Source organism: Pollicipes pollicipes, unplaced genomic scaffold (genome assembly GCF_011947565.3).
Source record: "Pollicipes pollicipes isolate AB1234 unplaced genomic scaffold, Ppol_2.1 Scaffold_4295;HRSCAF=5057_pilon_pilon_pilon, whole genome shotgun sequence".
Classification (NCBI taxonomy): Eukaryota; Metazoa; Arthropoda; class Thecostraca; order Pollicipedomorpha; family Pollicipedidae; genus Pollicipes; species Pollicipes pollicipes.
This window is the reverse complement of record NW_023596461.1, coordinates 28308829-28334508: the sequence shown is the minus strand read 5'-3', so window position 1 is coordinate 28334508 and position 25680 is coordinate 28308829. Positions and strand designations below refer to the sequence as shown.

General features: G+C 56.0%; 2 protein-coding genes across 6 annotated transcripts in view; both read left to right on the top strand.

Annotated features, from left to right (window-relative positions):
• The first annotated feature begins 276 nt into the window (after positions 1-276).
• On the top strand, positions 277-10712 carry LOC119097004 (RISC-loading complex subunit tarbp2). 3 transcript variants are annotated; one of them, XM_037220011.1, is made up of 8 exons: positions 277-528; positions 3654-3743; positions 4237-4609; positions 5657-5796; positions 6181-6277; positions 7090-7230; positions 7545-7656; positions 8937-9074. In XM_037220011.1, exons 1-7 carry the CDS (start codon positions 481-483, stop codon positions 7631-7633), a joined length of 978 nt encoding a protein of 325 aa, XP_037075906.1. In that variant the 5' UTR covers positions 277-480; the 3' UTR covers positions 7634-7656; positions 8937-9074. The 3 variants fall into 3 exon arrangements, with proteins under 3 accessions (XP_037075906.1, XP_037075904.1, XP_037075905.1); XM_037220009.1 differs by lacking the exon at positions 6181-6277 and having other exon boundaries at positions 8937-10712; XM_037220010.1 differs by lacking the exons at positions 277-528; positions 6181-6277 and adding an exon at positions 1614-1712 and having other exon boundaries at positions 8937-10712.
• Positions 10713-13064: 2352 nt separating this feature from the next.
• LOC119096985 (Werner syndrome ATP-dependent helicase homolog) overlaps positions 13065-25680 on the top strand; it is a 16545-nt gene continuing 3929 nt past the window's right edge. Inside the window, exons 1-16 of one of the 3 annotated variants that reach the window (XM_037219987.1) lie at positions 13065-13133; positions 14331-14488; positions 14984-15127; positions 15707-15824; positions 16862-16973; positions 17561-17668; positions 18280-18473; positions 19322-19459; positions 20775-20910; positions 21274-21450; positions 22044-22159; positions 22747-22869; positions 23275-23425; positions 23879-24089; positions 24473-24724; positions 25441-25571. In XM_037219987.1, coding sequence (XP_037075882.1) covers positions 14372-14488; positions 14984-15127; positions 15707-15824; positions 16862-16973; positions 17561-17668; positions 18280-18473; positions 19322-19459; positions 20775-20910; positions 21274-21450; positions 22044-22159; positions 22747-22869; positions 23275-23425; positions 23879-24089; positions 24473-24724; positions 25441-25571 — 2228 coding nt within the window. In that variant the 5' untranslated portion in view covers positions 13065-13133; positions 14331-14371. Of the gene's footprint in view, positions 13174-14330; positions 14489-14983; positions 15128-15706; positions 15825-16861; positions 16974-17560; positions 17669-18279; positions 18474-19321; positions 19460-20774; positions 20911-21273; positions 21451-22043; positions 22160-22746; positions 22870-23274; positions 23426-23878; positions 24090-24472; positions 24725-25440; positions 25572-25680 lie in introns of all 3 variants that reach the window. The other 2 variants (XM_037219989.1, XM_037219988.1) reach the window with 2 other exon arrangements.

The following is a 25680-nucleotide window of genomic DNA, read 5'->3' as shown; positions in this document are numbered from 1 at the left end:
TGCAGTTATGTTTAGTATCTTTTTAGCTCAAAGAACTCCTTCGCATCATTGCTTTGATTCCGAACACTGTCCCTATGCGGTTTTTTTGCCATTTCAGAGGTTGAGACACGCCAACCTGTAACGCACCATTTATCATATAGCATGCCCTCGCATTTAATAGCATTTTATACTCTGATCTGGTAGCATTCTGATAACATTGCTGTTGAATTCACGGGCTTATCTTGAGATATTTTGTCAGGAAAAGTCCGTAGCGACTTGGAAACAAATATGCACCATCCGTGTATGTGTTGCATGTGTTCATCTGTTTCAGACGTATTTCTGGGAGAAAAGGGTGCAGGAAGTGTGAGCTGCGAAAACCCCAAAGATCGGGCCTTTGGATAAGCTCGGATGGTCCCGTTAATTTCAGTTAATAACTGCTATAGTTGTATCCCTGTTGTTTGATCCTGCATAACTGTAGTTTGTGTCACTAATCACTCACTGATGGATGCTGACAGTAACTCCAATGGGGTTGCGGTGAACGGCACAGCGGTGAGTTTTCTTTGGTTTGTTGATGCATCACACAAGAAAATATGTTGATAGTCCTTGCACTCAATGTGTATCACCTTTTATCAGTCCATTCTTCTTTAACTATGTGGTTTAGCATTTGGTTTACCATCATAGTTTGACATTAGTCCAAATACCTAATAAAAATAAAAGTATGATGCCTATGTAGGCATTGCTATTTATCATTCATGAGTGGGGATTGACATAGATTGACTTTGAAGCAGACAAGTTGTTTCATTCTTTTATGCTCTCAAAGAGGGTGTTACATTATTGAATAACTTATGAAATGTAAATAATTTTACTGTGAGTAAAATGACTACCTTTTAGAGGAAAGCAACTTTTTTGTATAGATGTGACCCTTTTTCCTCATGTCAAAGCTAGGTTGTCAGGAAACAGCTGAAACAATTGCTGATGCCATGCTATCATTAGTGTAGGAGGACTGGCATGTATTGCTGTTTGCAAAAACTGGCTAAAGCTGCCTAGACCTTTGCATAGCAAACCATGCTGCTGCAAGCCAGTGATGTGAAATGGACCAGTATGGTTATATTAAGTTGTTTTAGAAGGTGTTGGCCAGATATTTGCCAGCAGAAACTTTTTATTGGCATGCTTAAGTGGCATCCTAAACCTAATAAGGGCATGAAACCTGAAATCAGGACCCCTAAATAATAATATAGGCTGCTTAAGCTGGAAGTGATTACCTTGTCCTGATTTGGCTCTCTCCTAAGCAAAGTCTTGATGATGCTGTATCATTGGCAGCTGATGTTATAAAAACCCTAAATCAATATTACCATCATTGTCATCATCATGATACCACTGACCAGCATGTAATAAATTTCATTAGATTTGGCAGTTGGCTGCCTGATCTGAGCAGACCTTGCCACCTTTCGCTTACCCATAAAGACATGGCAAAATCAGACTGATGATAGTCTGTGTTACTGAATGTGGACAAGGTGGTAATTAGGGCCCTGGTGCTTAGACTGCTGTGACAGAATACTTAAACTTTGAAACAAGTGGTCTTAGGGTCATACTGGATGCACATAACATACATCAGTTCAATTCAATTTTGGTACAGGTGATGAAATATGGATTTTGCAACCTTTAAGACCAGCCAATACTTCTAGCTACAAAACCAGAATTGGCTTCACCAGAAGAGTAATAGAAATGCAAAGGTAGGATCAGTGGTGCCTGGGTTTGTGCAGATTATGTTCTTATCATGGTTATAACCTTTGGTTATTGTGGGTTTTTGTTTAAGTTGGTGGATTGAATGGGTTGTTTCCTATAATTTGACAGCTCAAAACAAGTAGGTATGCAATATTAGGAGATTCATAGCTAGTAAAAAAATATGCTAAGACTTTAACAGCATTATAACTCTATGCCAAAATGGAGTTCAGTGTTTTTCATGTATGTAATTGTTGAAGGCACAGGCCTAACACTGATTTATTTAGCTTATGGGATGGTTAAGTATTTTTAAGAATGGCAAACTTGTTTCTTTAGATGTGGTGAATTTGTATAAAAATGTATCCAATTATGCACCACTCAAGCTTATCCAGTCTGATATAGATAATGTGATCTTGAAGTTTAGAATATCTTCAGCAAATTTGCTGCTGAGTACATGCATGTTAACTGCTGGCATGGTGTCTCTCAGAAAATGCATCCTCCATCTGTTACCCACAAGATGCAGGCAACAGCTGCCATCTGAATTTGGAACTGCTATTGAGCACCAATTTTTGACCTGGAATAAAAGCACCAAGAATAATGACCAACAGTGGTGACCATTGGCAAATCATATCATTGCAGTTTCTAAAACATCATCCCACATTTGTGCCAAACAGTCAATGCACTCATTGAACTGAGTTATGAGGGTGGCATGAACCATTGTTTGTGTTGATATGGTGCTCACATTGTGAATACTATGGTGAAATATGGATTGGCTGACATAATGTGTTTGTTCTCAGCAGATGTTAAAAAGCTGCTTGGAATAGGTTGATGTTTACATCAGCAGTCAGCAGTGCATGAGGGATGGGCTTGGGTTTTTAGACTCTCATATTGGATGCTCTTTGATTATGGTTGGAGTGATATTCTATCATGTTTTGTGAATCTAAATACTATTTTAAGGACATCCTTTTTCACTGTGGTGGCAACTCTTTGTTTTTTTAACATCCTTTTGCAGAAAAAACACCTGGTTTCATGTTAATGGTGATAATCAACTTGAAGTGTGCTTGACATGCTTGACACATCTAGCCTTAAATATTGCATCATTATGCATTGTGTGTCACCATCATGCACTCTGGCAGAGAAACTGTGTAAAGTTAGGCAAAAAACAATGTCTCCTCCATGCATTTGTGGGTCATGTGCTCCAAGACCAAAAAGGTGTCCCTTTAACCTGCCAATGGTAGTGGAAGTGCTGCTCCTCTTGATTTGCCTGATCCAGTGTCCCAGCTCCCTAAAGCACCTGTCTTTGAATTCACCCACATGTGACAGGATGGGTTTGAGTTTCATCAAACACTGGCTGTTTCTCCTGACTTATGATCTGTGGCTGATGGCAGCAGCTATGGTAAATGGCAGTCCATGCCAGAGTCATGGTCATAGTCATGCATGCATATTTCTCCACATGGTGGTTATTATGAATTTGGTTTAAGTGTTTGCTTAATGCTGGAAAATACTAGACAAAACACCACAAAACAAACCAGCACAAGCACTAGGAAAATGCAGGTATCACCCAAAACACTCCATTTATTCCAGTTGTGATGGTTTGTGTTCTAACTGTTCCTTGGACTTCATAGAAGCATATATTTGGCATTCATTGTGATAGCAAGGCAGATGGCTGTGACCCTTATCCTTTTGTTTCATTTCAAACTGGCTCCTACTGACTGAATACAAATAAGGCAAATTTCAGAATTGACTCAAGCCCAGCCCAGAGTCCAGCACAAGTCAGTACAGGAACCAGTGTGCTAAAAATGCAAGAACTGTGGCACTGTACAGTAGCTCGGGTGTCCTATGTTCTTGCCTCCAGTAAATTACATTTGCAGGGAAATAGCTCTGAAATAGCAAAGACTTAGAAACAAAGCGATGTTATGGCCAAAGAACCTAATATGATATGCTGCTTTCAGATGCCAACAATGCCATCCAAGACTCCAGTTTCGCTTCTGCAGGAGCTGTGTGCCAAGCGGGGCATCACTCCCAAATATGAACTTATCCAGGTATGACTCAATGGGATTTGACACCACCACCTGATGAACTACACTGATTGACTCACATTGTTTGTCTGCACTCATATGTAGACTCACGTTCTTATAAGCTGGGCAATCGTGATCGCGTAAATTAAGTTCTTATAAGCCAGCGTAACGCGTACTTATCACACCAAGGCATGTCAAAGGCGTTTAACTTTGAAATAGCTCATTTGCAAATTGTCCATTAACCTGGGTAAAGTGGACCCAAGCTCTTCACCACGCCGCTGGTCTGTGCATAAGGCATGCACCTCTTCGCCTCAGCGGCCACAGCATTCCGCGACGACGGACCAGCCGAAGGGCCAAGAGCATGAGCACCGCACTGTCCGCCCAGTGGACCCAGGCGTGGCTGAGAGGAGCGCCCGTTGGCCGTCATGCTGTGGCCGGCTGGCGCGCTGCGGCGCCGGCCGACCCGTCGCCCCTCGGCCCCGGTCCGCGGACGTGACAGTGCGTGCCGTCGCCGCAGGTGGAGGGCGCCGTGCACGAGCCGACCTTCCTCTACCGCGCCACGGTCGGCGAGTTCATCGCCAGCGGTCAGGGCCAGAGCAAGAAGAAGGCCAAACACGCCGTGGCCAAGGCCGTGCTGGACATGGTGCTCGGCAACCAGGCGGCGCCGCCGGGCGCGCCGGCGCCGGCCGCGCAGGCCGAATCGCCGCTGGAGCAGCTCGTCTCGCCGTACGACGACGGCATCCCCGGCAATCCGGTGGGCCAGCTACAGGAGCTGTGCATGGCGTACCGGTACCCACCGCCGGCCTACGAGCTGTCGGCGGAGGAGGGCCTGCCCCACGAGCGCACCTTCACCATCGCTTGTCGCATCGGCACCGCCTTCACCGAGACCGGTGAGCGCCAGCGGCCGGGCCGCCGCTCGCCTGTGCAGGCGAGGCGCCCGGTCGGCCCGCAGGTCGATGGACTGCAGCGGGTTTGTGTCGTTCGGAACGCTGGTATCCTGATGGGAACTGCAGCGCGTCGTAGATACGCGCGCTGCGGGACGTCGGTTTGGGCCTGGGTTTCAACATGGAGCTCGCTGCCTCCACAGAGCCGGCTCTCACTGGTCCCGTTTGTGGCCTTCGTGCTTGGGGCGTTGGACCTGCCAACAAAGTTTGTCAGTCATGTTTTGCTAGAACAAGCAGTTTGCGCTTTGTGTTGGGACACAACGATGTGGATTGGGCTGCTGCTATATTGAGAATATCAGTATGGGACACAGACATTCCATTGTGTACGAAAAGAGAAAGCTACTAAAACAGGGACAAAGACACCAAGTTAGGCACGAGAATGTGCCACAAAATTCTGCGCTTGTAATTTAAGAGCAGTGTTGAGGTTGCCAACTCTCTATCGTAGTGATTGGCCATGTGCTGGCCGTTCAGGGACGAGTGATGGGGTGATGACCATGTGCTGGTCGCTCAGGGACGAGTGACGGGGTGAGGTGCCGATCGCAACCCTGGCTGCTCGTCAGGCTGCCGTCGCGTCCTGTGGACCGTTCAGGGACGAGTGACGGGGTGAGGTGCCGATCGCAACCCTGGCTGCTCGTCGGGCTGCTGTCGTGTCCTGTGGACCGTTCAGGGAAGAGTGACGGGGTGAGGTGCCGGTCGCAGCCCTGACTGCTCGTCGGGCTGCTGTCGTGTTCTGTGCGCCGTTCAAGGACGAGTGATGGGGTGATGGCCGATCGCAACCCTGGCTGCTCGTCGGGCTGCTGTCGTGTCCCGCGGGTCGTTCAAGGACGAGTGATGGGGTGATGACCGATCGCAACCCTGGCTGCTCGTTGGGCTGCCGTCGTGTCTTCTGCATGTCTCAGCACCATGGTTTGCTCGAGCAGTGTTCGGTTCGGTCGGCGCGCCCGCAGCGCCGTCTGTCGACTGCACATGCTGACCGAGCCGTCTGCTCGCCAGGTGTGGGCAAGTCGAAAAAGATCGCCAAGCGGCAGGCGTCAAACCTGATGCTGAGCAAGCTGCGCGAGGCGCCGCCGCTGGCTGCGGCGCCGGCGGATGCCGCCGCTGACCCGGCCGCGTCAGAAGCTCACGACCCGCAGGTTAGGCCCCGCGGGGCGCCGCTTGTGGTCGGCGCCGGCTGCCACAAGGTTGGCTGGTACATCGACTGTGGCAGCCGTTCCCTTTGCCGCCCGAGGCTTTTGGACCGTCTCGGCGGGGTGTGGTGCCGCATTTGGGCGCGGCCGGTTTTTGCGGAGGGCTGTAACATGCGCGGCCGGTGTGGCAGCCGTTGCGTGGGCCGTGGTGAGTGTGACGCGCCGCCGGCCTGCGCCGCCGTGGGCCTGGTCGTGGCATTGCGTGTGTGATCCCGCATGTCTGGTGAGCCCGCTGTGCGTGCGGCCGTCCGTACCACGCCCTTATCCGCCCCGGGAGCGGACAGCGCCTGCTGCGCGGCGTTGCTCTCGCACGCTCTCCTTGGGCCGCAGGACACCGGTCTCGTTTCGTTGGCGTGCCTGTCGCCGGAGGATAGTAGCCCGGCCGATCCGGGAGACGCTCCCGCGCCGCAGCCAGCGCAGTGTTCCGGTAAATCACGCTCTCGCTGCGCCGCTGGTCTGGCGGTGCGCTTCAAGGGCCATTTTGTGATATCGGCGGAGAGGAGATACGCAGCCGGCGCGGGGTAGCCGTCTCCCCTCCCGTCTCCCGTTGTTTGTCCCGCCTTTGCTTTTGCGGGCGTGCTATCCCGTCGGCTGGTGGTGGCAGGTGTTCTGCTCGCTGACGCCGTCGGCTGCTGCAGACGGTTACGCCCGTTGAGGCGGCAGCGGCGCAGACGAAGTCGATCTTGATTAGCACGCAGGCCCAGCTTCGTCACTGCTCACTCCTTTCTGCGGTCGGTCCGATCTCAGACATGACAAAATCACAGACCTGCTTTGTTTGGTTTGGAAGTGGCGGGGCAGGTCCGAGATGGCTTGGCCAGCGTACCCATCCTCGCACGAATCAGCCGGCATTTCGGTTGGCTGCTCTGCTGGAATGGCTTGTTGCACTTTCTCCGCTTGGACTGGAAATGCAGCGCCCGCTCCCCCTCCCTCCTCCAGTGTTTGACCTTCTGTGCTCTCTCCTACTGTTTTCTTTTGAGCCTCCGTAGTGACGATCACTGCCATCTTGCTTCGTTAGTACAAGTGCATATTATTGTGATCATGCCCTGTGTAGCTGAGCTTGTCCCAATGTTTCAGTGTAGTTTTACATGCATGCATTGCGCCCATAGCTCATGGCGCCGGCGCGCTCGTCGGACGCGGGCGGGCGCTCCCAGAAGGGCGCGCTTGTCACCCGGTGTCAAGGCACGGGTGTGGTCCGGCCGGCATCTGACACCCGAGTCTGACTCGGACTCTGCCCGCCAGGCGGTACAGAAGCTGGCGGACCACTTCTCGGGCCTGATGTCGAGTCAGATCCCGCCGCTGACGGCGTCCAGCAGCGTGCACGTGGGACAGTTCCACCGCAACCTGAAGGCGGCCGCCGGACCGAAGCTCTTCGAGCTGCGGGTACGGCCCTGACCGCCGGCAGCCAGCGCTCCGGGACGCGGCGCCCTCCCGGTGCCGTTGCGCCGCGGTGGCGGTTTGTGCTGGGCCCCTCGCGCGGTCGTTCACGAGGTGCGCTCGCACGCGCGGTGCTCGATGGGCGCGAGCGAAGCACGCTCGGCCTGAACATGCTCTTTCGCTCACGGAAGACGATCAAGGGGTACTGTTTGAGACTTAACACCAAGCAGCCGAAATTCGTTGGAGGGCGGTGTGTTGCGCCGAATGTGAAGCCCGCGACGGTATGTGTGTGTGTCTCATGCGCTCTGTGTTCTCGACAGGAGACGGCGCCGAACCAATCGACGTGGAACTGCGTCCAGTTCCTGCAGGAGCTGGCCTTGGAGCAGACGTTCCCAATCACCTGGGTTGATATCGACGAGAAGTCATTTGAAGGTATAGCTTTGCTGTCTCTTGTAGTCACACTCCTGCTCGCCGCAGTCTTGAATCGGTATGTGCTTTCTTGCGCCTTAGACACACTGCGTCAGCTCCTCCACCGCAACCGACAGCGGCTGGCTGTTGATCCGCCGATGACTCTGTGTTTAGCAGTAAAGTGCCGACCCCTCGTCCGCTTATGTCTAACACCTTTTTGATGAAATTTCTAGCAGATATACAGTTATTTGCTTGGGGTCCAGTGTCCAAAGGTCTATGATTTTCAGCTTCGGGATGTCTTCGTTTCGTGCGCACATGATGCACTGCGGGGGGGGGGGGGGTGGGGGCATCATCGCCGGTTGCTAGTGTCATAACGGAACACCCAGCCACGCTGTTAGTTTTAATGAATCGGCTAGAATATTGACTGCAGTCAAGCTGATCAGTGCTTAGATTTGGCAAGTTACCGTGGACTGTATTTTAATCTTTATGATCAGATTTAGCTATTTCTGACTTGCTCAATGTTAAAGAACAGATTTAGTTGTTTGTCCATATGGGAATAGGGTATTCTACAGCAATTTATGGTGTCTTCTTCCATTTTTCGGGCTGATCAGGCTGTGCCTAGCCCAGTCCTTCCCCAACGTGCTGCATTTTGCATGTCGCACTGTTCAACGGGTGGGTGCTTTGTCGGCTTGGATGGGAGCGTGCAGTATTTTGTGACGGGCCTCAGCCGTGACAGCACCTTGGTCTCGCTCAGGTTGTGACCATGCGTACAACGCCCCCCCCCCCCCCCCCCTTTAAACTGTGATCGCCACATGGCGCTCCGTCTGGAAGACCGGCATTCTCCGCTACCAGTGCACTGCTCTGCACTACATAACGTGTTGGTCATCGTGCTAGCTAGCGACAGGCTAGCGACAGGCAGACCTCCGAGCGACCTGCGCTCTGCCACGGCCTATGTCTTCGTCACGTCGTGTTTTCCTGCTGCCCTGTCCTCCGGCGTTGGGCGGCGGCGGCGTCGCCCGCTCTCCTTCGGGTGTCGGTGGCCATCGCCGGTGTCGGGTGGCCATCGCCGGTGTCGGTGGCCATCGCCGGTGTCGGGTGGCCATCGCCGGTGTCGGTGGCCATCGCCGGTGTCGGTGGCCATCGCCGGTGTCGGGTGGCCATCGCCGGTGTCGGGTGGCCATCGCCGGTGTCGGTGGCCATCGCCGGTGTCGGTGGCCATCGCCGGTGTCGGTGGCCATCGCCGGTGTTGGTCGGCGGGCACGCGCTGCCTCCGGCGACGCTCACCGTGCCGCCGTCCGCCACAGATCGCTGCCAGTGCCTGGTCCAGATATCGACACTGCCCGTCGCCGTCTGCTACGGCGTCGGCGACGACCCGGCTAAGGCCAAGGCCGACGCGGCGCACAACGCGCTGCAATATCTCAAGATCATGGTGAACAAGTGAGCTGCCGGTCGGGGGCGCGCGTCGGCCGAGCCCGACCCCCGGCCGAACCCGGTTCGGACGTTCGCCACCCCACCACCAGGGAAGTGACGCTCCAGCATACAGCAGCGCCTGCTGACTGACCCGGCAGTGAGCAGCGGCGTCACCACGTGTAACCGTACAAGCGTGCCGTCAGCTTTGGGTACTGACGGCCGTCAGTTTTAGTTCGCCGCGGGACGTGTGTCCCGCGCAGTTGGTAACTCCTCGCGTCGATGATTGTGTGCATTTCACAAAGAAATGCAGCCGATTTAACGGTGGTCGCGGTACGTTCCCTGGCCAATTTCTGTATTCACCGTCACAATGATCAACTGCTGACTGCAACCCCAAAGCTGCCAGGGAGTGGCCCAACGCTGGCCCATGTGCATCGACCTCGTAATGGGAAATCTGCGTAGTGCGCGATCCACGCTGTTTTTCCACTTGATGTGATCTTCTCGGCTGGTACTTGTTGTGGTGCTAGAAAATTCATCGTACTGGACCGGTGCGGGGTCCGGTCGTCCGCGGCTCTTTTGTTTGTGACGTAATTGACAACGCTGTTGCGTAATTGAACGTTTGTTCCGAGCTTTCGCCCGCCGATGCCGACTATTGTCGTTTGTTACCGCGAGATAAACGGTTTTGAATGCTAAGCTTAAATTGGTGACAGGCCTGGTTTCATTGCGTTCGCCCAAAGCTCGCGTTCGCTTGCTTTATGTGCCCCAAAACCCCAGGGTGGAAGTGACGTGGGTGCCCAGCCGCCAGTTTTGGCCAGTAGCGTAGCGGAGGCCCGAAGTTGGGGCGCGGCTCCGGTTGTAACGCGGCCAGGAGCCGAGCACCCTTCAGCTGCCAGCTGGGAAGCCACGCGTGCGCGGGCTGCGGCTCACCGCCCTCGGGTGGTGGCCTGTCGGCGTCCTGACCCGCTAGGCGGGCCAGTGGGACGCGGCGTGACCCGCGTCTCTTCTCACCTCGCTGGAATCTGCTGCCGTCGATTGGGCGTTGTTTTATACCGTGTTGGTCGGCTGAGGCCCAGCCGGCGGCGATTGCGGAAGCCGGCCGGGAGCGTCGCAGGTCACGCGTGCGCGCGCTCGCCTCCGCCGTTTGTGCGTATTGTGTACCGTGTAGAGGGCGCGGCGGCCGCGCCGGCGCCCCGCTGTACCGGCCGGCCAGCCGCGCCCGCGTGCTGGCGCCGATGGCTCTGAGTTTGTTCGCGCCAGGTGTGAGGCCCCTGACTAACCGCGCAGCCGCGCGCTGCCGCTCTCCCCTCTCCCCTCTGTCCCCGCTCTCTCCGCTCTCGTGCGTACCGAGCACCTGGCACCTACCAACGCAGAGGCAGCTGGCCTCGAGCAGCCATTGTGATCCAGTCGGGGCCCGCGCTGGTGGGCCCAGACCGCGCGCGCCTGCCGCCGGTCTGGGCGCGTGTAGCACGAGCCGTGACTGCAAACCGCCGCCAGACGGCGGGTCCGGCACTGCCCGGCCGGCGCGCCGGGCCCGGAGACGGCCTCATGGTGTCGGTCTCGTGACCTGGCGGCACCTCTAGTCCTGCGGACTCAGCTGTGAACCGACGTTGTGCTGCGCGCGCGTGTGCGTGTGCGTGTGCGTGTCAGAGTGCATATGTGTAATATAGGTGGCAGCGAATCCCTCGCCGTGTGTTTCCTGGTTCGGGCTGTCGGCAGTGATACATTGCACAGTGATATGGCTAAGAAGCGGGATGCGCTGGGTGAAGGTTCATCTATTGAAATGGTCCTACACAAGCTGAAAAACATGCTTACTTATTGATATAGGTGCGCCAGGAAATAGCCTATCTTTATTTTGAAAATATTATATTTATTTAGCCGCAGTGCGGCGCCAGCACAAACAGTCGCCAGTGGCATGTCTTCGCAGCTGTGTGCATCACTGATGCGAGATGTGTGTATCATCACATCACATCACTGATGCGAGATGTGTGTACCCGCGAGGCCTATAAACGGCGCTGAATCGGTGGCATCGGTGCTTTGACATGAGGTAGACGATTTCTGGGTGTCTGTCGATTCAGACACTAAACCCTTCCGATGACCCAAAATTGACCTCAATTTCCAACGTTAACATTGTCTTGGTCAGAATTGACTAGGTATGGTGCCTTTGCGAGAAGTGATTGGATCGTGATTCGCGTCAGTGTGAGGTGGAAGACTTTGTAATATTAGTGTTTCCATTGCATTAGTCTCCTCACCCTAAGTTTCATCACCTCACCTGTGCCTGGAGCGGCATGGATGTCACCACGACCTAACCAGCCATTCCGTCGCTCCCTCGGTGCACAGTTGGTGCGGGCCAGCCATTGTAAAGATCTCGCGTTGCTGGCCGGCGTTTCACGTCAAACATCAATGTGAAACACACTGCACTTAGTGGCCACATCCATGCATCGCGCTTCAGTTCTACGCACACTTGATCCGCCTGCCACACGGTGTGCCAGCCCGGAAGAGTTCGTTTAGCGTTTACCTCAGAACAACCCCGGCCCAGCGCACCCGGAGGGCAGCAACGCGTTCACCGCACGTGGATGTTGCATCAATGGCCTTTTTCAAATTAGAATTGGTTCGCAAATCTGACCCGTTGCCCTTCAGTTCCAAACACAGTCTGTCGACTTGGAAAGAGCCTGAACAATGAATCGGGATCAATCACACACTTTGTCAGATTTCTGCGTGCCCGGAACACGTGAAGGCCCCCGCCCCCTGCCCTCCACGTAAAGACCGCAGAGTCCCACCCTCTTTGGCCCGTCTCCAGGAACCTACCCCATAGTGGCCACGGTGCGGAGCGCCTCGAGTGACCGAGATCCACGGCTTACGTAGTGTGTGCGCCGGGCTGATACAAGCCTTTCGATTGCGCATGCGCACCACCCAGCTATAGCATCTGGCACACCTGATCCGAAGTTTTCAACCGCTTGGCGGCCGACCTCGGCCTCCCGAGCCAGCGTGGCCGCCACCCACCATCCAGCAAGAGTTCTCTAAATCAGCTGAACCTTGGTGCCGTTTACAGCCGAGGCCCACGCCATACACAAAGGACGGTGCCCGCCTACCGTTCCAAGCGCCAACAACGTCGACCGCGGAACGGCACGCGAGCGCCGCACCGCCGTGGTTGAAGATGTGTGCAACATTCGCCATTCACCCCGTTCACTCAGCTCTTATCTCGTGCGGCGCTACCGCCGGCTTCCGGATGAAAAAAGCCTCCTCAGTGGTCCGGCGGAAAGATACTACAGTAATTATCCAGATATGAATCCCAGAGAAAGTGCACTGACTTGACTGGCACGCAATGGTGAGCTGGCAGCTGCTCCGTGGCGGTGAGCTCAGCCGGTAGGAGACCGTGTGGCGTCATTGTGTGGCACGTAAGATCCCCCGCCCATTTTTTCATCGCACTCCCGCGCAAGGCACACGTCGCACGCCCTTTATGGCTCGCCCTCTACTGCGGGCGCCACATTAGTGCTAAGGGACCATCGCGCAACTGGGGATCAAATACCTGGGGCCCCACGTGGGAGCCGAATAAGCTAGCCACTCGGACATTACGCCCTTCACCAATCAATCCAGGGCGACCCGTCTAAAATACCGGAATATATTGATACCATAAAAGTTATGACAAGTTGTCTGCGAGGAAGAATTTTCTATTGTGTAAAATCTGACGCCTTTTGGCCTGACTTAGGGTCACCGAATTTGGAACTGCAACAGGGAACCCTGTATGGGGCATCCAATGGTGAAGGTTTGGCAGTGATCGGTCTAGCAGGCCCTGAGATCTGGATTGTCTGCATTTGCATGTACAGTTTTCCCTTCGCCTTTTCGTAGTGTTTGACCTTGGGTCAGGTCTCAAAATTATCATGTTATCACTCATCTCATTGCAAGGAATCGATCAGTTAAGGTTTTAGGACGATCGGACGAGTCGTCTCGGAAAACTTGCATGTCTGCGTCATATGCCGGTTTTTTAGACCGCTGCTAGCAGAATTGGCGCCCGATGATTTGACTTCAAATGCTGCGCGTATTGGACTTACTGAAACTTGCATAACTAACGCATGATCCCTAATGTTGTTTTGATCGTACGTGAGGCTGTTGGGGACGGTGTGGTCAGTGGACGGGGTAGGGATTTATGTGCACGATTGGGTTTACAATAATTTTAAGACAAGTTCGAGCGTTGTGTATAGTATCGTAAGCAGGTGTCCACAATTAAGCTGGTTAGGACAGAACGGAAGATGTGGCCTTTGAGGAGGGATTGTTCTTTAAGAATGCTGGGTTGTTATTCGAGTGTAGGGCAGACTGGAAAATGCGTGCTGCTCCAAATATGTCAGTTTTAGTAGTATGATTACAAAAAGTCAACATCTTTATTGGGAAACTTTTGGATCATGCTCAACTATAGACACCCGTAGTACACTAATTGTTTCTTGAGTGCAGGAGAAGGGTCAAAACAAAAATAGCATAATAACGTTACCTTTATTTGCTAATTTAATGGCTATAATAGTATAGGCACTCAAAGGGCTTGAACACTAATTGCGATACTGTGGTGCACCTTTTGGCAGTATCTTGAAACTGTTAGTGCTACCCTTTTTCTTTTTCTCTTTAAGGTGTGAGCTTTTGCATACTTATGTTTGATTGGCTAGCATGCACCCGAACATGATGTCTTTACATAGTAGGATTATAATGTTAGGTTAGATAATGTGATGATTTTGCATAAGGTGATGTTATGTGTGCCTGGATCCCAGGGGTGAAGCCAGGATCTTTTGGCTCCATATTTTGGGGATCCTTGTATGAGCCCCTTGAACCAATTCCGGCCTTGGGCCAAACTTAAAAAGTTACCTGGAAGCATATCCACATGTTCTAGTGCAGTAGAAATTGAATTTAAGTAAAATTTCAGTGCACATGCATATGCAACATGTTGTAAATTCCAGTGCTTGAAGTTTGGTAGACAGTAGAGCCAATATTGCAGGAAATAATGATGCTGGGAAGGAAATTTTACACCTACTTCCAAATATTTCTTGCACTTACGTGATTCAACCATTGAGCACAAGGTGTCCTGGCCAGAGCTTGGTGTATGCTGGTGCGAGCAGGTTCAATACACCAGGGTTGAGTAGATGTCTGTTGCATTAGATGTATTTTTTGCAGGCTGGGTCCCTGGCCCATGCGTGGATGGAACACTGCCTGTGTGTTAGGATTACAATGTATATGCCATTGTCTGTTTTCAGGGACTGAAAACTGGATTTTGACATGAACAGGCTCTACTTTATCCTTGTTTGTTTCAGCTTGAACTGATGTCTTCCATATAGTTACAAAACAAGAGAAGATGACTTCAAATGCCACTCCTGCCCCAGAGCCATGCCACCTGGCCACTCTTCAGAAGTATTTTGGGCATCTGCAGTTCAGAGCCAAGCAGTGGGACATTATTTGGAGAGTCTTAAATGTAGGCAGAATGTGCATGTTCTACATCATAAGAGTGTTTATGAATTGTTTGAAGTGTTTTGTAGTTTGTTGTGCTGCTGAACTTCTGCTGTTGAACTTGATTGCACTGCTGAACATCTTCTGTTAGACTGTGCCCTCACTTATCATGCTTATATCTGATTTTGAAATTATGAGATGTGTCATGTTAACTTTGTTGTGGTGTGCCTGAACTTTGTCTCTAAAAATTAGAGCCATCAAGTCATCAGGGTCATCATCAGGTCATTCAAAGTTGAACCTGGCTCATCTAAATGGGAGCATGCCAGCTTGTGTTGCTTGGCATGCTGTTTCAATGACTATGAACCACGCAGTACACATTATGTTCAAACAAATTTGACTGAGAAATATTTTTCCCAGTCCAAACCGCTTTGGTTGTCAGGTATGCAGTGACTTCTCCATCCACTCAGTAATGCGTTCTGTGCTGGCGAGCCACCCTCGTTACCGCCAGCACCCGCCGCAGGGCGCGTGTGACCAGCTGGCGGTGATGGCCACCGGGTCGGGCAAGTCGCTCTGCTACCAGTACCCGGCCGTGCACCGGGCCGGCCTCAGCGTGGTGGTGTCCCCGCTCATCTCGCTGATGGAGGACCAGGTCCTCTCGCTGCAGGTGCGCGGGCATCCTCCGCTTCAGACTCCTGGGTCTGGCATCAGCATGGGCTGGCTGGCGTCAGCGTGGGCGTGGGCGTGGGCGTGGGCGTGGGCTGGCTGGGGAGGGGGGGGGGGGGCAGATTGGGTTCTGGAGTGGCCAGGGTATGTTGCCTGCATCACTCTTCCTGGCTGCTGGGGGAGGGGGGGGGGGGGGGGGCAGGCGCTCGCGTTGTATGCGATTATGTCACCCCGCCGTCCGGCGCTCGATGCCGTCAATATGGACTCCGTGGGCCATAGAGGCCGCGCCACACAGTAGCATGAGGTATTTATCAACATCTATGCTATTTTTTGCTCCTTTATAGAGGAATGATGGTCTGAAAGGTACACTTATTGTGTTATTTGGTGAGCATTAACGCCCACCAAATTGTGCGCAATGCCCCCCTCTCTCCCCAAAAAACACTTGCATGCAATGACCTCAATAGCTCCTAGAATATCTCCTTAACATTAGGCACTTTGTTAGACTAAAGATGATGACCGCAGTCTGTGTTAACCCCCCTACCAAAAGCAGCAGCTGTGTAAGCTGCTGGCCATGTTCCAGCTGTCGGGGATCGCCGCCTGCCTGCTGGGCAGCGCCCAGACCCGCTCCGGTGAGGTGATGCGGGACCTGCGGCAGGGCAAGTACCGCGTCCTCTACATCACGCCCGAGTTCGCCGTCGGTGAGTGCCTGTACAGGTCGCTCCGCGGTGGCCGTCAAGGGACTGCTGTGCGTAGAGGTCTCGCATAAACCCGTACAGTGCTCTCTTCCACAGTGAATTGTGTGACAGGTGGAGTCACCGGTAATCCGTAAAGGCTGTAATGTTGCCATTTTCAATTATTTACATGGTTGCCCGGATTTTGTCACAGCTCACGGCGGGCACGTCCCCAGCGGCGTTCAGACCGCCCAAAATGCTGAAAGTACGGCAGTAATGAAAAACGCACTTATTTTGGGTGACGTTTAGCGGCAATGAACCGAGCCATGTGCCTTCATCCTGGTCTCATGGCGTGGTGTGTCAGCTTTACCACTTCCTGTAACTTCCATCATTTTTGCAATGTTGTCTTCGTCATGCTGTACAGCGATGCGAAAACTTAATCATATCTCGGAAGACTGTGGCAGCCCTTTTACCAAGAAGTGCCGAACAGCACATCTCGTTCCGATTTTTTTCCGTTTCCTAAAATTGTACATAGGTATAGGGCTGTCTTCACCACAAGGATCCCGTATCCAATACCGCACCTCTGCAAACTAAATGAGTGTTCACTAATAGCAAACTCTGCAACTGATTTGCGGGCATGTCAGCTTTGTCTGCATCTGTCCGTTTACGCGTCTTGTAAGACATCAGTACGAACATTGTGGAACATTCCGGGATTCTAGGGGACACTTATGACATGTAACGCTTGATTATGTAGTGTAGCGATGCGCGATCAGTTCAGACTGGTACTACGCACTTAGCAAGCGCAGAAACGGTCAGGTGCAATGGTTGCACTGGATGGTATGGTAGCTGTCGCTCACACGGGCTTCACTACGCACTCAGTTGCTGAGGCGATATGACTTGGCCTGCCTCCCATCCTGGCAGGAAGGGTGGGCACCGCGGGAATTCCAAACCGTGGCTCTGGTCTTCCAGACGCAAGGCTGAGCCATTACACTATTGGCACCCCGCAGGATATGGTGAATTTGCGTCATTAGTCGTGAACAAGCAATGTATCCCCCCTCCCCCAGAAAATATGCAGTTTCTGCAAGAGCTGGTCGACTTCGCGGGCGTAACGCTGGTGGCAGTGGACGAGGCGCACTGTGTCAGCCAGTGGGGTCACGACTTCAGGTCCTCCTACAGGTCCGTCTGCTCCCTGGGACCTACCGTCGGTTAGACTGTTGTGCAGCTCAGGCGTTCGCGACGGATGGGCCAGACCATACATCTGATCCGTCATCACCACCTGGGTACATGTCCTGGGTGCTGGGCTTTAATTGGGCATGTGGCCAAGCGGGCCGACATCAAATGCAGATGCTGGCCAGGCGGATGAGCTATTGTGATCGCCATTGGCGTTTGTTAGTTCACGTGGAGTTTGCGAACGCTTGTTTTACTTGCCGCGGATGTCTGCGCAACATGTTTAGGTGAAAAGGCTGCAATCGCTATGATTAGTTTGTACTTATGTTGTTGCGACGCTTCTTTCATGCGTGTTATCTTTTCGCACGCATGTTCAATGCACGTGCTCGGCTGGCGAACGTCGTTCTCTGCTTTGGACGTCCCGACCTCGATGCGCGGTCTGCCTGCTGCCTGTGAATTTGTCCGCCTTCCGTGGATCCTGCATGAAACAGTCAGTCCGCTTTCCCCAGTGTCACACTCTGTGTGTGAACGTCAGTGGCCGGTCCTTAGTGACGGCCCGTTTTTTGGGAGCTGACAAATGTTCTTCGGGGCCTCAGGAAGCTGGACGTGCTGCGGAAAGGGTTGCCAGGTGTGCCGATCCTGGCGCTGACGGCGACAGCCACGCCGGAGGTTCGAACAGACATCGTCCGCTCGCTTGAGCTCAGGTCAGCTGTCGTGCTGTGGCTCAGGTCAGCTGTGGCGCTGTGGCCCAGGTCAGCTGTGGCACTGTGGCCCAGGTCAGCTGTCGTGCTGTGGCCCAGGTCAGCTGTGGTTCTGTAGCTCAGGTCAGCTCAGGACAGCTGTGGCGCCATGGCTCAGGACAGCTGTGACACTGTGGCTCAGGTCAGCTGTGACGCCATGGTTCAGGTTAGCTGTGGCGCCGTGGCTCAGGTCAGTTATGGTTTTGTGGCTCAGGCCAGCTGTGGCGCCATGGCTCAGGTCAGCTGTGGCGCTGTGGCTCAGGTCAGCTGTGGCGCTCCGCCGTGCCCGCCTGCCGCCGGACAGTGCCAGTACATATAACGTAGGCGCGATGGTGATTGCAGAAATTTGCGCTGGTTGATATTATTTATTGTTGTACTTTTGATTGTTCCAGCGATGTGTATGCTACGACAAAATTTGCGCGCTGGATGTAACATGAGTCCATCAGGTTTTGAAAACGTTGTTAGGATGTGTCCTCGTCAACGATGACTATGTGGCACCCCCGGAATTAATGACGCTGCCGGATTCAACGGTGGCAGTGTTGTAGCTGACTGCAAACTACGGTGAATCTCCGCAGGAACTGCGTCACGCTTGTGACGTCTTTCGATCGCCCGAATCTGTTTCTGGAGGTGCGGGCCAAATCCTCGAGCGCCCTGGGTGACCTCACATCACTCATGCAGCGAGTCGACGGCAAGTGGCGCTTCGATGGCGCCACTATCGTCTACTGCCCCACGCGCAAGGTCACTGAGGTCATCCACACCGCGTTTCTCAGTAAGTCAAAATGGCGGTATGTTCTGAATTTTTATTTAAAAAGTTGACCGCGGATCAGGGTTGGGGTCTGTGTCAACGCATGGTGGTGCTGTCTATAGATTGAGCTGCCGTCACCATGGATTAAGCGGCTGCGATGCGTTTGACGCTGGTGTGCCGCGCGGGCTGGTACAATGTGGGTGTGACTGACATCTTCGTGACGGTGTGATATGACGTCTAGGCGGAAAACGTACCCATGAAATGTATTTGGTGTAGTTTCGACAACTTGTCTGTTTAGAAACGTTACGCTTTCGAGCCTCGGTGGCATGCCGTCTTTACCGCATGAAGTGTGCATGCTCTCTCATCGAGGAGATCTCCCGCGTCAGGTGAACTGTGGTGCGAGACGTTTATCAGGAAGCGGATCTGGCCTCCACCAAGTCTGACTGGTATTTTTCTTCGTGACTCAGACCTGTCGAGTCTGATCGAGGTGTGGCTCCGGCAGACTCCGGGGTACCGTGTGTGATGTACCACCTCGTGACTCAGTCCTGTCGAGTCTGACAATGGTGTGACTCCGGGGTGCCGTGCGTGATGTACCGCCTCGTGACTCAGTCCTGTGGAGTCTGAGCCTGGTGTCACTCCGGCAGACTCCGGGGTGCCGTGTGTGATGTACCGCCTCGTGACTCAGTCCTGTCGAGTCTGAGCCTGGTGTGACTCCGGCAGACTCCGGGGTGCCGTGCGTGATGTACCGCCTCGTGACTCAGTCCTGTCGAGTCTGAGCCTGGTGTGACTCCGGCAGACTCCGGGGTGCCGTGTGTGATGTACCGCCTCGTGACTCAGTCATGCCTAGTCTGAGCCTGGTGTGACTCCGGCAGACTCCGGGGTGCCGTGTGTGATGTACCACGCCGGCATGAGTCTGCCTCAGCGGAAGGCATCTCATGAGCAGTTTGTTCGCGACAAGGTGTCCGTCATCGTCGCCACGGTGGCTTTCGGCATGGGCATCGATAAGCCAGGTGCGTAGCTGATGTCTACAATTGAGGCCCGACGTACACAGCATGATCTGTGAGGCGGGCAGCGCAGCACTCAAGCAGCAGGTAGCGCTGGGTGGCTGCGGCTGAGAGTTTAGTGAGCATGAGCAGATGGGAATTGATAATGTGCCGAAACAGCAAAGATATATTTTGAACCTATTGGATGTGAAGCTACGACAGATCAGTCCTCGGCGAAACGATAGGTTTCAGTGTTAACTGGCGAGCCAGCTAGGCGAGAAGCGCCGTCCTGCCTGATGTGTGCCTCTCGTTGTGGAGCCCTGGTGCGCCGTGCGCCGAACCTGACCCGCCGCCGTTCCCCGAGCTGACCCGCCGCCGTGCCCCGGGTCTGACCCGCTGCCGTGCCCCGAGCTGACCCACCACCGTTCCCCGGGTCTGACCCACCACCGTGCCCCGGGTCTGACCCACCACCGTGCCCCGAGTCTGACCCGCCGCCGTGCCCCGAGCTGACCCGCCGCCGTGCCCCGGGTCTGACCCGCCGCCGTGCCCCGGGTCTGACCCGCCGCCGTGCCCCGGGTCTGACCCGCCGCCGTGCCCCGAGTCTGACCCCCCGCCATGCCCCGAGTCTGACCCACCACCGTGCCCCGAGTCTGCCCACCACCGTGCCCCGAGTCTGCCCCGTCGCCGTGCCCCGAGTCTGACCCGCCGCCGTGCCCCAAGTCTGACCCGCCGCCGTGCCCCGAGTCTGACCCGCCGCCGTGCCCCGAGTCTGCCCCGTCGCCGTTCCCCGAGCTGACCCGCCGCCGTGCCCCGAGTCTGACCCGCCGCCGTGCCCCGAGTCTGACCCCCCGCCGTGCCCCAAGTCTGACCCGCCGCCGTGCCCCGAGTCTGACCCGCCGCCGTGCCCCGAGTCTGCCCCGTCGCCGTTCCCCGAGCTGACCCGCCGCCGTGCCCCGGGTCTGACCCGCCGCCGTGCCCCGAGTCTGACCCGCCGCCGTTCCCCGAGCTGACCCACCGCCGTGCCCCGAGTCTGACCCGCCGCCGTTCCCCGAGTCTGACCCACTACCGTGCCCCGAGTCTGACCCGTCGCCGTGCCCCGAGTCTGACCCGCCGCCGTTCCCCGAGTCTGACCCACTACCGTGCCCCGAGTCTGACCCGCCGCCGTTCCCCGAGTCTGACCCACTACCGTGCCCCGGGTCTGACCCGCCGCCGTGCCCCGAGTCTGACCCGCCGCCGTTCCCCGAGCTGACCCGCCGCCGTGCCCCGAGTCTGCCCCGTCGCCGTTCCCCGAGCTGACCCGCCGCCGTGACCCGAGTCTGACCCGCCGCCGGCCTGGCTTCAGATGTGCGCCGTATCGTGCACTACGGCGCCTCGCGGGACGTGGAGTCCTACTATCAGGAGATCGGACGGGCCGGCCGCGACGGCCAGGCGGCGATCTGCACCGTGTTCTTCAAGTCGGCCGATTTCGTGCTGCACAGGTGAGGCCGGCGCGTGGCCAAATTGACTCGCCGACGGATGGAGGCACCTCCGGACGGCAGGTGGCGACGCGTGGGGTGACTGATGCCAGGTGACCGAATGGTTCTGCGCATAATAAGAAACGCTATTCCGATCGAGGTGAACGTAGATTTGGGACCAAGCAGAGGCGGCGCCGTTGACCCATTGATGACACACGCATCGTCTCTTGGCGTCGCAGGAGGTGACGTGGGAAGAGCGCACGCCGCACCGCGCAGCATTCGGAGGGCAGCGAATTCTGCGGATGCCTCGCGTGCTGCTCAGCATCGATTATGTGACGACAATCGTCTGCCGCCATCCCACCGTGACGCACGTCACGTGTTGCGCAGACACTTCCTGGGTACGGTGAACTCGGCGTCGTACCTGCAGCACCGGCTGGACATGCTGACGGGCTTCGAGGCGCTGCTGAGCGGCACCGGCTGCCGCCGCCGCGCGCTGCTGCGCCACTTTGACTCGGTCGCCGCGGCTGGCGAACGGCACGGTTGCTGCGATAACTGCAACAACAAGTGAGCCGCGGCCGGTCCGGGCTGCCGCAAAGAAACCCGGCATGGCTTCGTGAAGCCTTGAGGGGAGCATGGCCACAGACCCGGGGCCAGGCTCACGCCGCTCACAGGCCCTGGCGGGCAGGTTTGTAGGCTCATCTGCTGGTATTCGCGACCACAAGCACAGATAGGGCCTGTGTTCTTCGTCGTGCTAAAAGCTGCCGATGGGACTGGGGGTCGTTTCAGTTCAGACAGAGTTGGGCGGCGTGATAGCGCAGTCGACAGTATCGGATCTGGACGTAGTCGACGGTGTCGAATCTGGGCGTGGGAAAGCCGAGTGGGCTCGACGGCTGAAGCTGCGGTCACTGCGAGCTGATTTGAGAACCGCTGTCCTTGCGCTCTCCAGAAAGACGCGTGACGTCACTCGCCGTGGTTGAAAAGGACGCTCGTGGTTCCGACCATCGTTAATTACAAAGCCTTCGGAGCGCCGCCGCTGTGACTCGGCGCCCGCGTAGGTGGCCGTCCGTCAGCGGCGCCAGTTCGTGCAGGGCTGGCGCCGCGGCCGGCCGCCGCCGTGGGCCCCGACATGACGCCGCCGCCTCGGTCGGTCCGCGCAGGTATGGCAGCAAGCGGACGGCCGGCCCGGACGCCACCGAACAGGACGGCGGCCGCAATTTCGCGGCGCAGGCGGCCATGCTGCTGGGGGCCGTGCAGCTCTGCAAGGGACGGTCCGGTGAGACGCGTGCCGCCGCCGACGGCCGGCCGGGCACCCCGGACACGGGCCGCGGCGAGGGCTCTGTCCTTAGGTGCTGTAGAGCTCGTGTCGCGTCTACCCGCACTTCCAGTATGTAATTCATCTTTGGCTCAACGCTGTAACCCGTTTGGGTGCGTTGGACCTTGTGTGCTAGATTCGGTTGGAACTTCCATATGCGTTGATCAACGTTGATTGATAAATCGATTGGTGTTTGACTGATTGATTGATTGATTGATGACGGACGGTTCGATTATTGCAAACGTTGATGCTAACGTCCTTGTGACTTAAAGGCGTTTCGTACATAAACCACGTAATCGCCTCAAGGTACTTAACTGTAAAGCTCTTGGTTTTCATTGCTTTTATGCCGTGATGCTGTCGTACGTGTACACAGAATATAGGCTTATTAGTTGCGTTTGTATTTAACACCGGCCGTTGGTAGATGTGACAAAAACCAATAACGGACGGAACGGACGATACAATGGTGCCATAGAAATGGATGAATATGAGATGGAACGCACTGTGATTATGTTTACCTGATGTCTCAAGGTTGTTGCTGATATTTTCAGGCTTGAGTACGCCCATCCTTTATCTGCGAGGCTCGTCAAACAAGAAAGTCTGGGAGTGGCTGAAGGAGCAAGAAGGCTATGGCTCGGGAAAGGAATACTCAGATGTGTTTTGGAAGGCGCTAGGTTCGTGAGTTATTCCAGCGTTCATATTGAGAATGATAATGTCGCTGTCCTTATTTTGTCTTGTGAAATATATTATGCTTCATGACATATCCTGGTAATAATAAAGGCGTGTTGCCAAAATACCAAGGGATCTATACCTCCTTTCTCCTGGGTTTTTTCTCCGAGGAATGATGCTATTGCTACTGTGCTATGCTGACATTTTGGCTTAACGCTTGTGCACTGACGTCTGGCTACTCTGAAGCATGCATAGCACCCATCTGTAGTCATGTTACAAGCAACACTTTCAAAACACTTGTCTGTGCCTTATCTTCAAATTAATCTTGATTTGTTTACCTCTGTGCCCTATGTACAATCTGACCATCGGGTGTGAAAGTTTGTCCGTTGACCTGTCCTTCACCGCCGCAGGGAAGATGCTGATGTTCGAGAAGTACCTGGGCGAGCGGGGCGGAGGTGCGATGCGCGCCCGAGGCGGTGCCATGCGGGGTCGCGGCCGCGGCGCGCCCAGCTTTTTCACCACAGTACACGTCACTGCCAAGGGCGAGGAGTTCTTGAAGGCGTGAGTCAACCCGCTGCCGCCGTCTGCTTCGCATCGCGTGCGTTGCTTCTCGGTGGCTTCCACGCCGTCATTGCTTTGTCCCGAATTTGGCCACGTCCGCTGCCCAGCGTACCAACCGAGTGCAAAGATTTAAGACCTCATACGCACCATGTGATCCTTGCAGTCGGCGCGCCCTCATGCCCATATCATCATCATCACCACCACCACCATCATCATCATCATCATCATCATCATCATCATCATCATCGTCGTCGTCGTCGTCGTCGTCGTCGTCGTCGTCGTCGTCGTCGTCCTTTTAGAGCCCTTTGTGCGTCTTGTTATGTTGCACAGGTTGTACTTTCGGTGTGTTGGCTGATTCGGTGACCTCATGCTATCACGCCATGTTTGTGCCGGCCGGTCCGCCGCCGCCACGCTACGACGTCGGCTGGCCCGCTCACGCGCCCTGTGCCTCAGCTATGCCCGTGATCGCGCCACCCGGCTGGAGCTCGTACCCACCGAGGACATGCGCGCGCAACAGCGGCCCAACCACACCGACTTCGCCGACGTGACGGCGGCGGCCGGCTCGGCGCGCCGCCAGATGCTGCCGGACCGGCCGGCCGACGACCAGGCCGTGTGCGGCGTGACCGTCGAGCCGCTGCCCGACCCGACCGAGCTCAAGTACCGGGTACGCCCCAGCGGCCCCGCTCGCGCTCAGGTCGCCCACGCCCGGGCGGCATCCGGCCGTCTGCGGCCTAGCTGGTGTCATGCCCGGAGGCGGTGTCTGACCGTCGCCGCCGGCGAGTCCGATCGCTGATGTCAGCCCGCGAGCGACGCCGGTCGGGGCGCGCCGCAGCTGTCGTAGCCTGCTCAGGTGTCTGATACGGTCCGCGTGCGGCCGCATCCTCTGAACTGTTGGCCCCGCAGCTGCGTCTTGCCTGCCTGCGTCACGCGTCCCGCCCCCGGCCGCTGTACCGGTCTGCCCGCGTCCCGGCCTCGTTCGCCGTGTCCATCCGTCCGCGTCCCGCCCGCGGCGGCTTGCGCGCCTGACCCCGCCGCCGGCGTCGCCAGGGCCTGCTCTACACGGAGCTGCTGGCGCTGCGCTCCCGCCTCAGCGACCAGCTGGGCGTCATGCCCTACATGGTGGCCAGCAACAAGACGCTGCTGGAGCTGGCGCGGCGGCGGCCCAGCTCCGTGCGCCGTCTGGTCGCCGTCGAGGGCGTCACCGACATCAAGGCGCAGAAGTACGGCTACGAGATCGTGGAGCTCATTAGCCACATGGCGCTCAAGTACAACCTCTCCACGGACAACTTCCCCGAGCAGGTGCGGGCCGTAGCGACGCGAGGGCTGGCCGTGCGCGGCCGACCGCGCGGCGGCGGGACCGAGAGGTGTTCGGGAGTGGTGATCCCGGTATGGGGTCCGGGAGTGGTGCCCGGGAGAGTTGTCCGGGAGTAGTGTTCGGGGTGGTGTTCGGGAGTGGGGATCCCGGTATGGGGTCCGGGAGTGGTGCCCGGGAGAGATGTCCGGGAGTAGTGTTCGGGGTGGTGTTCGGGAGTGGTGATCCCGGTATGGGGTCCGGGAGTGGTGCCCGGGAGAGTTGTCCGGGAGTAGTGTTCGGGGTGGTGTTCGGGAGTGGTGATCCCGGTATGGGGTCCGGGAGTGGTGCCCGGGAGAGTTGTCCGGGAGTAGTGTTCGGGGTGGTGTTCGGGAGTGGGGATCCCGGTATGGGGTCCGGGAGTGGTGCCCGGGAGAGATGTCCGGGAGTAGCGTTCGGGGTGGTGTTCGGGAGTGGTGATCCCGGTATGGGGTCCGGGAGTGGTGCCCGGGAGAGATGTCCGGGAGTAGTGTTCGGGGTGGTGTTCGGGAGTGGGGATCCCGGAGTGGCGATCTGCCATGCAGATTGGCGTGCTCCAGCATGCGACAGATGCACTGGTGTCATCTTCATTGCTGATGTCCTTGGCTTGACGCCAAAAAGTCCGGAACGACTGCGCGCCACAGCGCTGACCGACGTGCGTTGTGACTCGCGCCGCTGCCGCCAGGCGGCGGGCGCGTCGGGGCCGTCGGCGGAGGAGGAGGAGGCGATGCTGATGCACATGTCGGATACGCAGCGCCACAGCTACGTCAGCGTGTGCCGGGACGGTCTCAGCGTGGAGCGAGCGGCCGCAGAACGGTGCGGACTCGTCTGAACCGGAGCCCCATCCTCTTGCCAGTCCTGGTGGGGCTGCACGGGGAGAGGAGAGCGTCGGCGTTCGGCAAGCTTCAGCTTCGAGGCGACTCTT